Raw genomic sequence first — 15,116 nt, 5'->3', positions numbered from 1 at the left:
TGGGACTTGATCCCCGGGTCTCCAAGATCATATCCCGGGCTGAAGGTGGCGCCAAACTGCTGGGCCATCAGGGCTGCCCAGTCAGCTACTTTTATAAGTGATTAAATCACCTACCAGTTTCATGACTTAATGTTTCCAAATCCTTGTTGTTTCATCTTTAAAAGTGAGATAATGAGAATACATATTTGATAGAACTGTTGGGAAATTTAAATTATATAATTCTCACAAACTATATAATTTGGTGTGGAATCTGGAATATAGTCAATATTTTGTTATTTTTGATAAAACACTAGCAAACAATAATGGTTTCATTATTTTTATGGTCATTGTTATAACTTGGAGCAGACCAGACAATATTACTGAGCTTGATTTGACCCTTCACTGTTATTTTAAAGATGGAAAAGTTAATGAGTTATTTTGAAAATAAATGTGTCAGTGTCCTAGCATCCTTTCAAAAGCTAAATATTTATTTGATATAGGGAAAAATAGTCTTAGTTCAATGAGAAGGTATGGATTTTAAAGGTATCTTTTCTCCTTAAAATCCTACAGACCCAAAAAAGGAGAAGAGAAGACAGAGGATTTAGAAAGTATTATATAACTAAGAACAGCACCAGCCCCAGACTTTTAATGCTTTTGCAATTTTGATGTGAAAAACCTCAGGCTTCCATTCTAACATCAGTACTACCACAGACTGTGTAAGACACGGTCAAGTCGATTAACCTCTTTCAGCTTTAGTTTCTTCATCTGTAAAGTGCAAGTAATATTACTTGTCACTTGCCAACCAGCAGTACTTCTTCAGCTAATTGACGGTCTCAGCAGGGATGTTGCAAAGATTAGCAGATAAATGATTTATAAACCCCTTGAAATATTAAATAAGTAATGTAAAATGCTCAAACAAGAGAAGGACAGATCATTCCATGCATTAATTTGCTATTTAATCATATATATTTAATTAAAAACAACACTCTAAAAAGAGAGAGCTGTTAAGTACAGTGAAAATAGGAAAGATTACTACGAACTCTAGAGTGTTTTTTGTTGCTGTTTTTTTTAAATCCTATTATAATTAAGAATATATAGAAGAAAAGTATATTAGAGGAAGTGTTTATAGCTCACCTCCTCAAATTGATGAAAAGTCTTCAAGACAGGAAAAGAAATGAATAAAAATAAGGAAACCTGCTTTCTCAGCTTACCTTTACTATTGACAATGGTATGACCTTGATAAGTTTACTTAACCCATAAGAAGTTTAAGTAAGATAATTAAAATCAACTCTACAAAATGCTTTTTATAGGTATGTGAACAACATAAAAATCCTGAACCAACTCCCACTGTGAGGAAGTAAAAAATTTAAGACCCAAATCTCCAGGAAAATAAAATAAAAGAGAAGAGCAACATAAAAATAATTAATTATTGCACAGCACAAATTAAATGAACACTGTAATAGAATTCATCATTATACCTGGAAATGGAAAGAGGGTGTGGTTTATAAATTCACCTTGAGAGATGAGCAGGATTTTGTTGTCATTGGGCGAGAAGAGCATTTTAGGTTGAGAAAACAGCATTAGAAAACCAATAGAGGGGCGCCTGGTGGCTCAGTAAGTTAAACATCTGCCTACAGCTCAGGTCAAGATCCCAGGGTCCTGAGATCAAGCCTTGAGTCAGGCTTCCTGCTCAGCGGGGACTCTGCTTCTGCTTCTCCTTCTTCTGCCCCTTCCCCTACTTGTGTTCAAGCTCTCTCTCTCTGTCAAATTTTTAAAAAGAAAAGAAAAGAAAACCAATAGAAGACAAGTGATAGCTATGAATGAACCTTAGTATACGGGAGAGAGATAGTTTAAGGAAAGATACTTGTAAAGTAGGTTGGCTTCACATTCTAGAAGGCCATGCAAAAAAAATTAAACTATGTTTGGTGGGTTTCAAGGAGCCACTGAAGAATTTTTGAGTATTTTTATGTTTTATAAAGTTCATTCTGGTGATAATGTAAAGGGTAAGTTGGAGAAAAATATATTTAATTAAGAAAGTAGTTATAACTTCAGTGTCAAGAAGAAGATGATGAAGGCAGTGACCAGAGAAAAAATGGAAATGAAGAATATAAAATAGACATTGAACAGATAGAATTAAAATAATGAGGTTTGAAAAATGATTAGCTGTAAAGATGAAATGTGCATAATTATTGGGATAGAGTAATTGAAGACAATTTTAAGATTTCTATCCTAGATGCCTGAGCAAATAGTAATAATATGCACTAAAATTATTAAATAATGTATAGTTTTGGGGGTGGAGGTGGAGATACAGCAAAGAGATTCCATTTTGAACTTAACTAAATTTGAGTTTTTGAGGACAATCATGGTGGTGGAATATTCAATAGGCAATAAAAATTCTCAAACTAGGGGCACCTGGGTAGCTCAGTGGGCTAAGTGTCTGACTCTTGGTTTTGGCTTGGGTCATGATCTCTCACTGGTGAGATACAACCCTATTCTGGACCCTGTTTTCAGTGGGGAGTCTGCTTCAGATTCTCTCCCTCTGTCCTTCTCCCACTCTCGCCTGTGTATGCAATAAATAAATAAATAAAATCTTAAGAAAAGAATTTCTCAGGCTATACTTCAGAAAAATATCAGGCCCCAAATATTATAGATTTGATAGTCACCTATATACAGGTTAAGAGTATGGAGGTAAAAGAGATTATCAAAAAGAACATAAAGAACAAAAAGAAAAAGAATAAATATTATATAAGAGGTAAGCAGAGGAAAGAGCAAGAAGAAATACCAGAAAAAGATTATGGGGAAATAAAGAGCAGTAACTTTGGTAGCCAAAGATGAAAAACATTTCAAGAGAGAAATAGCAATGTAAAATGCTGTCAACAATTTTATATAGATTATTATTGTGAAAAACCTTGAATTTTGTGATTAATCTGTAATGGTTTTTCTTTAAGAAAGCAATTCTGATAAATTAATAAATGTGTGAGTCATATTGCAAAGAAAATAAAAATAGAGAAAGCAGGAAAAATCAGTATCTACCTCTTTTCCTGTAAGTTTGGGAGTAAATGAAAAAAATATGTTAGTGTCCTAAAGAACATAAAGAATTAAAAGATGAAATATATTTTATATATAACAGGGAAAATGTAAGCAATTTTACAGGCATTGGAGAAATAGGGAAAAGAAGTAAAGGGCAGAACTGAAGTAACAATAATGAAAAAGGAGATAGAATAAAAAGTACTAGTCAGGTGTTAATGTTGGGCAAAAGGACTCTTGAATAAAGAGATGTACAATTTTCATGTGAGGATAAAGAAAGAGGAACTTAAGAAAATTATGTAGGATGACCTTGATCTTCATAAAGTCATCAGGCAAGATTTTCTGTGGAGAATAAGAACTTGAAAGAATAATTAAGACTGAAGAAGCACAATAAAATAAATTGCTGTTGTTAGAGATGGTAAAGAGGTCAGCTAGAAATGAACAAAGCTACAAATGAGTAACTTTGAAGTCACTTGTTGCCTAATTAGACACGGAAATTATTTCCTAAAGCAATATAGCCTATACTTCTGGCTCTGAAACATTTTTAGGCTGAGATTTCTTATTACAAAGTTTTGATTTGATAAGCATTGTGGAAAGGAAAAAAAAAAAAAAAGATTTGAATCTGAGCTAAAGGAAGTTCCAGAGAATAATTTAAGTGATGATGCAAATGACTAATTATGAGTTTACAAAAACAATGTGAAAATGTGTCCATGTCAAAAAAAGGAAGTATATATCTGTGTATATCCCGATAGATAGATGATAGATAGATGATAGATAGATAGATAGATAGATAGATAGATAGATAGAAATAGAAATATAGATAGATGTTTATTTGTCTATATATCTAGATAGATAACTATACATAAAACTTTGAATGAAAACATAAGGGTCACAATTATCACCTCACTGGGATCAGAGATGAATTGATGAATAGAGAAAAGATTGAGAAGAATAATCATTAGTATCAAATATTGGAACATTTTTGAACCTCAGAATTTGTATTATACACTGAAAACCAGGAAGAAAGTGAAGAACTTCCTTCAACCAAGGGTGACTGGATATAAATTCTAATAATATTAATCAAAATTTTATTGTGAAAACCAGCAAGAGACATTCTATTTTTTCTCATATTGGGCAAAATTCATTCTAGCAATGTTTTTGTGATAAAAAGTTCAATGCCTTAGGTTCAGAATAAAAACCTAATTTGACTTAACCTAGGTAATAAAAATTGCCATCTCTGTGATATAACTCAGTATATGAGGCTGCTTTTTGAAAGAATGCTTTCAATGGGACCCTATCCAAACTCTTCTGAAGTGCAATACCTGTCCTTGTTATATACTAAATAATACTCTGGAGCATGCAGTATCATCACCTGGTGCAGGAATTTAATCATGCCTTAACAGAGAAGACTTTTGTAGAATTTTACAAAATTCCGTGTTTTTTATTTCTTCTTTGCTGTCATTCACTCCAAAGTGTGACTAGAATATAGCTCAATTCATGGAAAAAGGGAATCGAGGCTTCAAGTTCTAGAACTTTGTTCTGATATCAATACTTAGTGTGAAACCCTCTGATTTGTGAGATTAAGGGGTTGTTTTTTGGAAATAAGCTACTAGATTCTTAAGCCTGAATTAGATAAACAAGAAGGAATTATAACAGGAAAGGAAAAGAGAAAAAGATAGTACTTAGCATGGAAATAGAATAGCTGATATTTCCAGAGTATTTTAGGAATCAAAAATTTGCTCAGTTAAATTCTTTACCAAAGAGTTTCCTTCCATAATCTATAGTGTTGATCAGACAGCTTCCTGGTCATATGAGATCAACAATTCTCAAAATTTGGTCCCTGGACTCCTGCAGGTCGCCAAAACCCTGTCAGCCAGTCTCTGAGACATTTCATTGGGTTCACAGATTCAAAATAATTTTCATAATAATATTGATGATAATTGCCTTTTTTTATTGGCCAACACTGCATGAATGGTGCAAAAGCCTGGTGGGAAACACTGCTGGCACATAACACCAATCAAGTCAGCAACACCAAGTTCTACTAGTAACCCTGGTATTCTTCACTATCACACATTTACAGATAATATTTTTAAAATGCTAGATTTACCTACAGATATACTTGATGAAGCAGTAAAAAATGCTAAATTTTTATCAAATCTTCACCCTCGAGTACAGATCTGTTTAACATCTTTGTGATGAAACAGGAAGTCACATGAAGCCCTTCTGCCAAAGTACCAAAGTAGATGGTTCTCAAGTAAAGTACTTGGGTGACTACTTGGGCTGAGAGCTGAATTAGCCACTTTTTCATTAGTCACCATTTTTACTTGAAAGAACAACTGACAGGCAAACTGTAGTTTTTCAAACTTGGATATTTGGCAGAGATTTTCTTGAAAATGAACAAAATGAGCTTGTCACTTCAAGGGGAGCAAAATCCAACTGTATCTGTTGCCAATGATTAAATCTGAGCTTTCAAACAAAAATTACAGTTTTGGAAAACTTATTATCTGCCCCTGTGAACTTCTCAATTTCCCAAATTTTAAAGACTTTTCTGATGAGATAGGTAGTGTTACTAACAAATGTGATATTGTATAATATGGTACTATTTGGAATTTTTGCATAACCCAGTGAACTAGTTATCTTCCAAATGACTAATGCTTGATACTAAAATATATATATAATGTATATATACATATATGTGTGTGTATATATATATACATGTATGTATGTATGTATGTATGTATTGCAAAAGATCCATTTAAAGTGCAAGGTAGACCATAGATTTTAATAAAACAGAGTCCGTAGTCTGTTTATTGATATGGTTGAGTTCCACATTGAAAAAAAATCCACAATCATCTGAAAAGGCTATTAAAACTCTCCTTATATTTCCAACTAAAAAATCTGTGTAAGGCCAGCTTTTCCTCATATACTTCAACTAAAACAACATATTGAGACAGATTGAATGCAGAAGCAGATATGAGAAACCAGATGTCTTTTATAAAGCCAGACATTTACAAAATTAAGCCAGAGAATTGCAAAATGTAAAATAATGTCATTCTTGTCACTTTTTTTTCCTTTGGAAAATAGATTTCATTTAAAACATATTATTTATGGAAACATGTATGAGCTTATTATTTATTTTAACTGAATTAATAAATATTTTAAAATTTTTCAGTTTTAATTTCTCATATGATAAATATAAGCAGATATAATCACATAAACAAAAGCTCACTAGTGTTTTCAATAATTTTTGAGAATGTAATGGATATCTGAGACCAAAATGCTCCAGAAACACTAATGTAGACCAAGCCTTAAGCATATAGTAAACTACTCAAAAGCTTTTAACATACTTCTGATGATTTCATAAAGTAACAATTGAGAAGTTATATAATTGCATTTGTAATATGGCACAGGAAGAATTTTCCTTTTCTTTTAAACTTAAAAGAAATCATACCATTCATACTAGAGAGAAGACTTCAGTGCCTGCTGATGGCATTCTCTCCATTCTTTCTTCCAAGTCTGTGAGGCTCATTTCATATGTCCCCATTTACAGGAGTAAAATTAGCATGTTATCCAGTCACCATTTGGCTCATGACTCAATGTCACTATAAAAATCACTTTAGCAGCTTCATAGGCCCAACTTCTTTTAAGATACCCATCTATGTGGAATGCTTCAATTTGTTTAATATAGGAGACGTAAGTACATACTTTTCCTAGCCTCTTGCAATCTCTCTAATTCTGTAAAATCTACAAGGGTAAAATCTTTTGGTTTATTCTCTTAAATACTTTGTATATATGATATTTAAAAAGGTAAAGAGCATAAACAAGAAAGACCAACATGAATCATGAATTCAGTTTAATAGTCCATTTTACAAATGAAGAATCTTTAGAATAACAATATTCTGTTTCTTTTGTTAAAGAGTGAGAAATCTTTTAAGAAGGGAGAAAAGAAAGAGAAAGCTTGTTCCTTAGTCATGAATTTTGATTGACTTTTTAGATATCAATATTTGGAGATTTATGCTTTAAAATTTAACCTAACTTTAAATGGAACAGTACTTAAATAACAAAATGTATTTTTTCCCTCTCTAATCAAACTATGAGTATTAGTATAATTGGCTGTTTTGTATAACTGGATACAAAAGGATATCATTTTATCTTGTTTGTATGCAATATTACCATGTTGCTTTATCTACAAAATTCTAATTATAGCAACATAAACAGGAAACTTTAGTGGAGCCCACTTTGAGTAAATTTTGCAGGTTTTATTCTGATTATTTTTATAAGGCCAGAGTGTGTACTAATTAAACTCTATTAAACCTCTACCAGCTGTTGACATTAGATTTTTTTAACCTTTATCATTTTTTGGTTATTAGACATAATCATTTAGCAATAGCTTCCCCAGAATATCTAAGCAAAACTACAAGTCATTATACAGTGGAGTATTTGGTGTAAAAGATATTTCTGGTCTCTGATAGTCATTTCACTAAACGGAAGAGCTGTGTCTAAATGTTTAATTGAAAGAAAAAATAACATAGCTGCCATACATGTAAAAATATCTTTTTTTCAGCATCTAATGGGAATTCACAATTATGGAAAGAGAGAGAGAGAAAAAAGAGTACACAGCACCGATATATTTTATTTAAAAATGTAATTGTGTTCTTCATTCACGTATTTATGTGTGCTATTTGTCAGCTATTTTTCTTTTAACTGAAAAATAAGTCTATTGTCCAGAGAAAGAAAATGTAATAAAAGTGAAATACTATTTTTATGATGGCTATTATTATAATAATAATTCTAATGGACTAAAGTGGAATACACAATACTTAGCACATCAGTCTAGTAACTATGTTTTATAAGTACTTAAGGAGAGAAGTTTGTAAGATTAAGCTCTTCTCACATTCACCATTAGTGTCTTTCAAGCCAATTGAAAGCCATATATACACATTTTGAAGGTGAACCTAATATACATTTACACCTGTCATAACCCCATTTCTTATTCCATGTGCTTATTACTTAAGAGAACACTAAGTGAAAATTCAAATTAAGTTGTTGGCTCCCCTCTTTATACATAGAATTACTGCCAGGATCTTTTAACATTCCCAGATATACAAATCACAACACAGTACACATTCTTTTAATTCATATTTTCTCATGAAAAATGTCACATTTTTTACCTGTCTCATTCTTGATATTTCAAATTTCCTTAAAACTATTAAAAACAAAGTAAATTAGATATTAAGCCCCGACAGTCACATGTATTATTATGACAGTCTACATAGAAAAATGATAATGGCAAAAAAAATAAGAATTTCTATTGCAAAATGTAATGCTTTCTATGCAAAACCCATAGACTTGGGTTAAGTCATAGCTCTGTGTATTACCTAGCAGTCACTTAATAATCTCTAAGATTTATCCTCATCTGAAAATGAGGATATTTTTGCCTGCTCCATAGCATTATTAGATGAAAATGATAGCAGTTGTGCTTTTTTAAAAGCCTGTTTTAAAAACCCATAAAGAGACTAAGAGAGACAGTAACAGTGATTATGAGACATACTTATTCCTGTAACTTCACTTTTCCCTAAACTTTTATGAGATAATATTTATTAGGCTTATATGCATGTCACAGAATTGTCTAGTCCTCAGATTCTCCACTTATAAAAATTTATGAATTTTTAGGATTTGGTAATTTAGTATAAATAGGAAAGAGGGAAGTTTTCTGTGGCTACTGAAGGATGCAAAATGTTTTTTTCTGTATTGTTTAGTTCTATTCAATATACTTCATTTAGCACTGAGAATATGCAAAGGACTCTACTAGAAATTATATGTAATTAAAACATTAAAATGTAGTTCCTGCTTTGTTGGAGCTTATGATCTGTCTAGGAGGAGAGGTAATTATAATGCCAGTTAGAATTTAAGTGCTCTGTAATAGGTACAAATCAAGGCCCAAGCAGAAGTGCCAGCTGAAAAGATAGGGAAAAGAAGACAGAGAGAGATGGCATTTGGCTGAATTCTGAGACAAGTCCATTTCAACAAGCAAGTTTGTCAGACGAAGGCATTTGAATTAGAATCACAGGCTTGGGGATCCCTGGGTGGCGCAGCGGTTTAGTGCCTGCCTTTGGCCCGGGGCGCGATCCTGGAGACCTGGGATGATTCCCACGTCCGGCTCCCGGTGCATGGAGCCTGCTTCTCCCTCTGCCTGTGTCTCTGCCTCTCTCTCTCTCTCTCTCCTCTCTCTCTGTGACTATCATAAATAAATAAAAATTAAAAAAAAAAAAGCTTTAAAAAAAAGAATCACAGGCTTGAGCAATAGAGCAGCTGAGAAACTCTGGAAAAATATTGTGCCTTATTCTGCAAGGGACCTAGCATAAGAGCTAGTGGTTGAAGTAAGGCAACAAAAGTAAGTTCTTTCCAGATTGTGGAAAACTCAGCAATAATCCTGAGAAGATCTTTTCCTGTGTTTTATAAGGAGTAAAAATGAATGAGATCAAATAAAAATCAACATGACCAGTCAAGTGATTACACACATGGCTATCGAGTGAGAGAAAAAAGCACAAGTATGCTCCAACAGAGTGTATTAGTGAGGCCAGTTTACTCTATTTGTGTTTCATTGTCATCTTATTTTGTTTTATTGAATTTGAAATGCTTGTGCAAAACTAGGTGAAAATATCTATTTAGCAAGCACTTGCCCTTGTGTGTGAGGAGCCTGAGGAAAAAAGTCTGAACAGGAGATGCATACTTTTGCATTATCCATAGTGAGGAATTAAAAGCCACAGGATTAGATGAGTATTTCAAGTTCAAAAGGAAAGAAGTAAAAAAGGCCAAGGACTGACCCTGAATTCCTACAAAATGTGCCGTAGGAAGAGAAATCTGAAGAATACAAAAGTCAAATAGGATGGAACGAGGATAGTAAGGTGACAGCTGTGGTGTTTTGTTTTGTTTTTGTTTTCTTTTATCAGTACCCACCATGTACCAAATATTTTGTTAGGTTCTTTAGATACATAATACAGATAAATTGTCATAGCCACCTTAAGAACTAAGTATATTTATCACAATTTATAGATAAAACATTGAGTACAGAAATATGGAAAGTCTAGATTAAATTACAGAGAGCTATAATAATACCTTTAATAATCTTGCCTCTGTAGCTTGCATTATGTGCCAGGGTAGAGTTTCAAGGAGAATGTAACTGGCAATATTAAGTATTATAGAGAATTCAAACAGGATGGGCACTCTCCAGAAACTTAATAATTAAGCAGCTATTTAATGTTAATACAAACCATTTTAGTGATCTATAAGAAAGTAATCTCCAAAAAAAATATAAAGCCAGTGGAATACAGAAATTTTCAAGTTTTGTTCAAGGAAAGTAAGAAAATAAAAGTAGCTGAAACCTTCTGAGAAATTTAATAAAGAAAAGAGATGGTTATGCAAAGATGTATCTTTATACATGTATAAAGATGTATAAAGGTTGAAGAAAGAATATTTGGTTAAATGATTGGAGTTTTTTGTTGTTGGTTTTGATTTTTGGTTTTTGTTTATTTAGTAAGAGGACTTGAACATGCTTATAGACTTATGGGAAAATGCAGAGGATAAAGAAGAAATTATTATTGAGGAAAAAATAATGGATGGAGCAAGGTCCTACAGGAGGTGACAGGAAATAGAATTAATATCATATCTTAGAAAGAAAGAGCCTAGGTCATCCAGAAAAGAAGAAATAATGTTTTACAGAGAAATGTGTTTGAGAGAGGAAGAAATTTAAAAGAATTTGCAGTAGATGTCCTATATCTTCTCAGAGAAGGAAGATGCAAAGTCATCTCTTAATGCAGGTGGTATCTGGTTGTGTGGCCTGGAAAGCATTTGGAATCCTTCCCACAGAGAAAAGCATATGAAAGAGTCAACTAGAGGTGAACTAAAGAATTTCTGAACAACTCAGAGTGTATACTAATAATAGAATCGAAAATTTCTAGTTGAGCCAACTGGCACAATTTTGTGACTTTTTCTGGTAACACTCAGTTACCCAGTTAATGAAATCAGAGAAAGTGCTCCATACTGTTTTCCTAGGTGAAGCTTATTAGGAAGATCAAAGTGACAGTAGGTCAAAGGAACTTTTTGATGCCAATAAGAAGTTACATGAAATTGGTCAGCAACTGATCCAGACTGGATCTAGAGGAAGCTTAAAAAGGATTAAAGGAATTAAAAATACAATCAGTGTGAAGAACAGATTCATTAAGAAAAAAAGAATAAGTGGGAAAAAAGAATAGGTGGTTATAGCTATGAAAGAAATCTCCAAACTCAAAATTTTTGAAATGAGATATTTTTAAGTGATCGTTGTTTTTACATCTTCGCTTGAAGTGCCATTAAGCATCATGCCATTCAGCTGTCCTATTACTTATTAGAAAATGGAAGACCAAGAGGTCAAGTGATTTTCCAAATAATCTTCTGAGGAGCATTTTGAAATTTTAAGTAAAATAATAGTCATTAAATCATATTCCCTTAAAAATAATAGTAGATATAGTTGAGTGAATGGAAACCAATGTTACTGATAATATAATCACAGTAAGTAGGTCGTATACATATTTTTCCCATTTCAAATGTATATTATGCTATTCTTCCCTCCTTCCTGTTTCAGCTTCCTCTTAAAGAAGAGAAAATATAAGTTTTCTCTAGATTGAATTAGTAGCTCCCTCATCAATTATGCATTGGGGGAACTAAGTCTAAAAGAATGTGCTACTGACTGCTTTCCTAAATTGCAGTGTAGATGGCATCAAGTTATTTCAGAGTGTGTGCATGCCATGATGATGTATGGGTTCCAACTTTCACTTCCCCCGTATTTCTTATCTTTTTTTTTTTAAAAGATTTTATTTATTTATTCATGAGAGACAGAGAGAGAGAGAGGCAGAGACACAGGCAGAGGGAGAAGCAGGCTCCATGCAGGAAGCCCAATGTGGGACTCGATCCCAGGATCACACCCTGGGATGAAGGCAGCGCTAAACCGCTGAGCCACCCGGGCTGCCCATATTTCTTATCTTTTGAAAAGATTCCTTTCTCTTGATTATTGATATGTTCTTAATCTTAAACTATAAAAAATGTAATTGGAATAGGAGGGAAATGATTTCACTTTAAAATTATGTTTAGACAATACAACAGAAATTTATTATTTCTTCTATCCATCTTTCTTTTGATTTTTAGGGAAGAACATAAATTTAAACAGAAAAAAAACTAAAGATTTGGTTTTGGTAGTTTTTTGTTAATGCATATATCATATTTTACCCTGAGGGACACCTGGGTGGTTCAGTGGTTGAATGTCTGCCTTTGGCTCAGGTTGTGATCCTGGGGTCCTGGGATTGAGTCCCACATCGGGCTCCCTGCAGGGAACCTACTTCTCCCTGGGCCTATGTCTCTGACTCTCTCTCTCTCTTTCTCTCTGTGTGCCTCATGAATAAATAAGTAAATAAAATCGTTTTAAAAAAGTACCTTGAAAATATTTTATTTCATTGAGTCTTTAAGCATATATATTACAAGTTTGGAAAAGTCACTTTCATTGGCTTTTTTTTTTTTTTTTTAGGGCGGGTGGGGCAGAGGGAGAGGGAGAAAAAGAATCTTAAAAAGGCTTCACACTGGGGTTGATCTCACAACCCTGAAATCATGACCTGAGCTGAAATCAAGAGTGTGACTTAACCGATTAAGCCACCCAGGCACGCCTCATTGACTCCTTTTTAAACTTGAACATTTTATTTCAAAGATTCAGTCAAGAAAGATTGTTATTCCTCTCAAGCAATGACTTAACTAGGGGGCCAAAGGGAGCCATCCTTCTGGACTTGGAGCAGTTATTTGGTCACTGACATTGCTTAGAATTGCTTGCACATGGTGATGATAAAAAGCAAACTGAATTTTGGTTAATTTCATTATTAGACTCTGCAGACAATGTACTTGCATTCTGCTTATCTCTAGGATGGACCACTTCCATTCTGCTCCCAACCTTGGTATGCTACTGATCTCAGGTTCTTCTCTCTGCCTTTGAAGACTGACTGAAATAGTATTAGAGAAGGAGAATTTTATGATCTAAACCAGGTGTCCACAAATTATGGTATTCAGGCCAAATCTGATCCTATTACTATTTTTGCAAATACAGTTTGTTTGACATTTAATGTAATTACTTTAACTACTTTTGCACTACAACCACAAAACTGAGTAGCTGGAATAGAGACCATTTAGCCCTCAAAGCCTAATTTATTTATCATCAGGCCTTTACAGAAAAAATTCCCTGATGTTTGATCAAGGATTAAAGCATTACTTGCTCTGTGGACACCAAAGCAAGACCATTATTTCACGTTCAGATTGTAGGCCAATAATTTAATAAGTGTCTTTGTTAAATGTTACCATTCACCAACCTTATATTAGTTTTTCTTTGTTTTGTAGTCCCTGCTATGTGGATATTTGTTAGCAATGACTGATGTGGAAACTACATATGCAGATTTCATTGCTTCAGGAAGAACAGGTAGAAGAAATGCAATACATGATATCCTGGTTTCCTCTGCAAGTGGCAACAGCAATGAATTAGCCTTGAAATTAGCAGGTCTTGATATCAACAAGACAGGTGAGTTGCTTGACACACATCTCTCTCTGAACATGGGATGATTTGTAGCATTTCACTAAGTAGGATTAAAACATGAAAAATCACCTTTGAAAGTAATTTAGTAGAGTTATAAACAGTCTAAGGAAGATAAGTCAGGGACTAATCTCTTAATCACTCATACTCCATTTTCAATGACTCTTCTTTATAGGGTTTCCCACTCAAATGCAGAATCCTTAATCTTATTTTGGTAATGCAATCAATAAAACACATAGGTTTTTTTTAAAAAATCCTAATCTCTATAAAAGCTCTGAAATTTCTATATAGAATATTTAACAAAATTGGAGCCCTTCAATATCAGCCATCTATAATATTTCAATAACCATTTCAAAGGCACAGGGTCTCTGGGACCAATTCTATTGAAAAATGGAAGTAAAATTACATCAATGTCTTTGGTAAAAAGGTCTTACAGTTTTCTTTTCATGATAGAACTAGTGTGTGGAAAATTTGTCTTATTGGGCCTTGCACTCTTCCTACCCAAGTAATCAGACTTTACCAATGAAAAAGTAAAACAAGTTTGTAATATCAAAGTATTTCTGAGTATTTAAATAAATCCCAATAGATCTTTCATTCATAGCTTTTGCAAGATTTAAAACTGGATGTCTTTCCCTAACAAATCTTGTGTAAAAATAACCTTTAAAAGTGAAAAAAAGGAGTTTACCACAGAGGAACCACAAAGTTGTGTACATGAAAAGCACTTAGGAGTTTCTGACTCATGGTAACCACTCAGTACTTCTTTGCTATTAGAATTTTTATGATGGTAAAGCTTTCTGGTTATTGGAAAACGGAGTCAGAGTTTTATGTTAATGAAACAGCTAAACAACATTACCCTAAAATACCTAGGGATAGTACTTTATTCAATGGCTAAGGGTCAGCAGGTCACAGATTGGTCTTTTCAAATTCAAATTGAAAATAAAACTTTACTACCACCACCTTGGAAATATACAGGCTTATGCATACTTTAGGTTTGGTTGTTTCTCTGTTATTTACTACTAGAAGTTACTTAGGAAAGCAGCTGTCAGAAAGGACTTAGGGAATTATTGCAATTTGGTTGCATGAAGTAAGTAAAATTTTTTCTGTGGTCTTTGAGAGTTTGCTAATTTCTTTTATGAGATTTATATTTTTATTTGTAAATAATATTCTATTTTAAATAATCTGCATTAATTTTAGACACCTCTAATATTATTGATAGAGCAGTTCTATTTCTTCCTCTTCAGTCTTCGCTGAAATTAAGACTCATCAGCATTAAGACCTAGCTTATACAAGAGAATATATTAAATTATATAACAAGTGAAATAAATTCATTTCATATTAATAAATATAATAAAATAATTATATTTTATATTAGCAGTATTATTAAACAAGTTAAATTAATTAAAATATCTTTATGCTATCAAATGTCTTCTTTTCTAAACATTTCTATATTTTAATTACTATTCTCCAGGCTCCTAAAAATTTTTGTTTCTCTTCAAATCCTAAAGTC

General features: G+C 33.0%; 1 protein-coding gene and 1 long non-coding RNA gene across 8 annotated transcripts in view; one reads left to right on the top strand and one right to left on the bottom strand.

Moving 5' to 3' along the window:
* Positions 1-15,116, bottom strand: part of LOC144300463 (uncharacterized) — a 445,593-nt gene that overhangs the window by 378,806 nt on the left and 51,671 nt on the right. The window lies entirely within an intron of this gene.
* The window catches only part of PKIA (cAMP-dependent protein kinase inhibitor alpha), a 96,246-nt gene that overhangs the window by 76,108 nt on the left and 5,022 nt on the right, over positions 1-15,116 (top strand). For 3 of the 4 annotated variants that reach the window (XM_077876492.1, XM_077876490.1, XM_077876493.1), the window contains one exon: positions 13,420-13,597. In XM_077876492.1, coding sequence (XP_077732618.1) covers positions 13,447-13,597 — 151 coding nt within the window. In that variant the 5' untranslated portion in view covers positions 13,420-13,446. Of the gene's footprint in view, positions 1-6,540; positions 6,700-13,419; positions 13,598-15,116 lie in introns of those variants that run through there. The other variant, XM_077876489.1, reaches the window with a different exon arrangement.

This window comes from Canis aureus, chromosome 28 (assembly GCF_053574225.1).
Source record: "Canis aureus isolate CA01 chromosome 28, VMU_Caureus_v.1.0, whole genome shotgun sequence".
In the NCBI taxonomy this organism is placed as follows: domain Eukaryota; kingdom Metazoa; phylum Chordata; class Mammalia; order Carnivora; family Canidae; genus Canis; species Canis aureus.
Note: the sequence above shows the minus strand (reverse complement) of the source record. Positions and strands in the feature narration are given on the sequence as shown.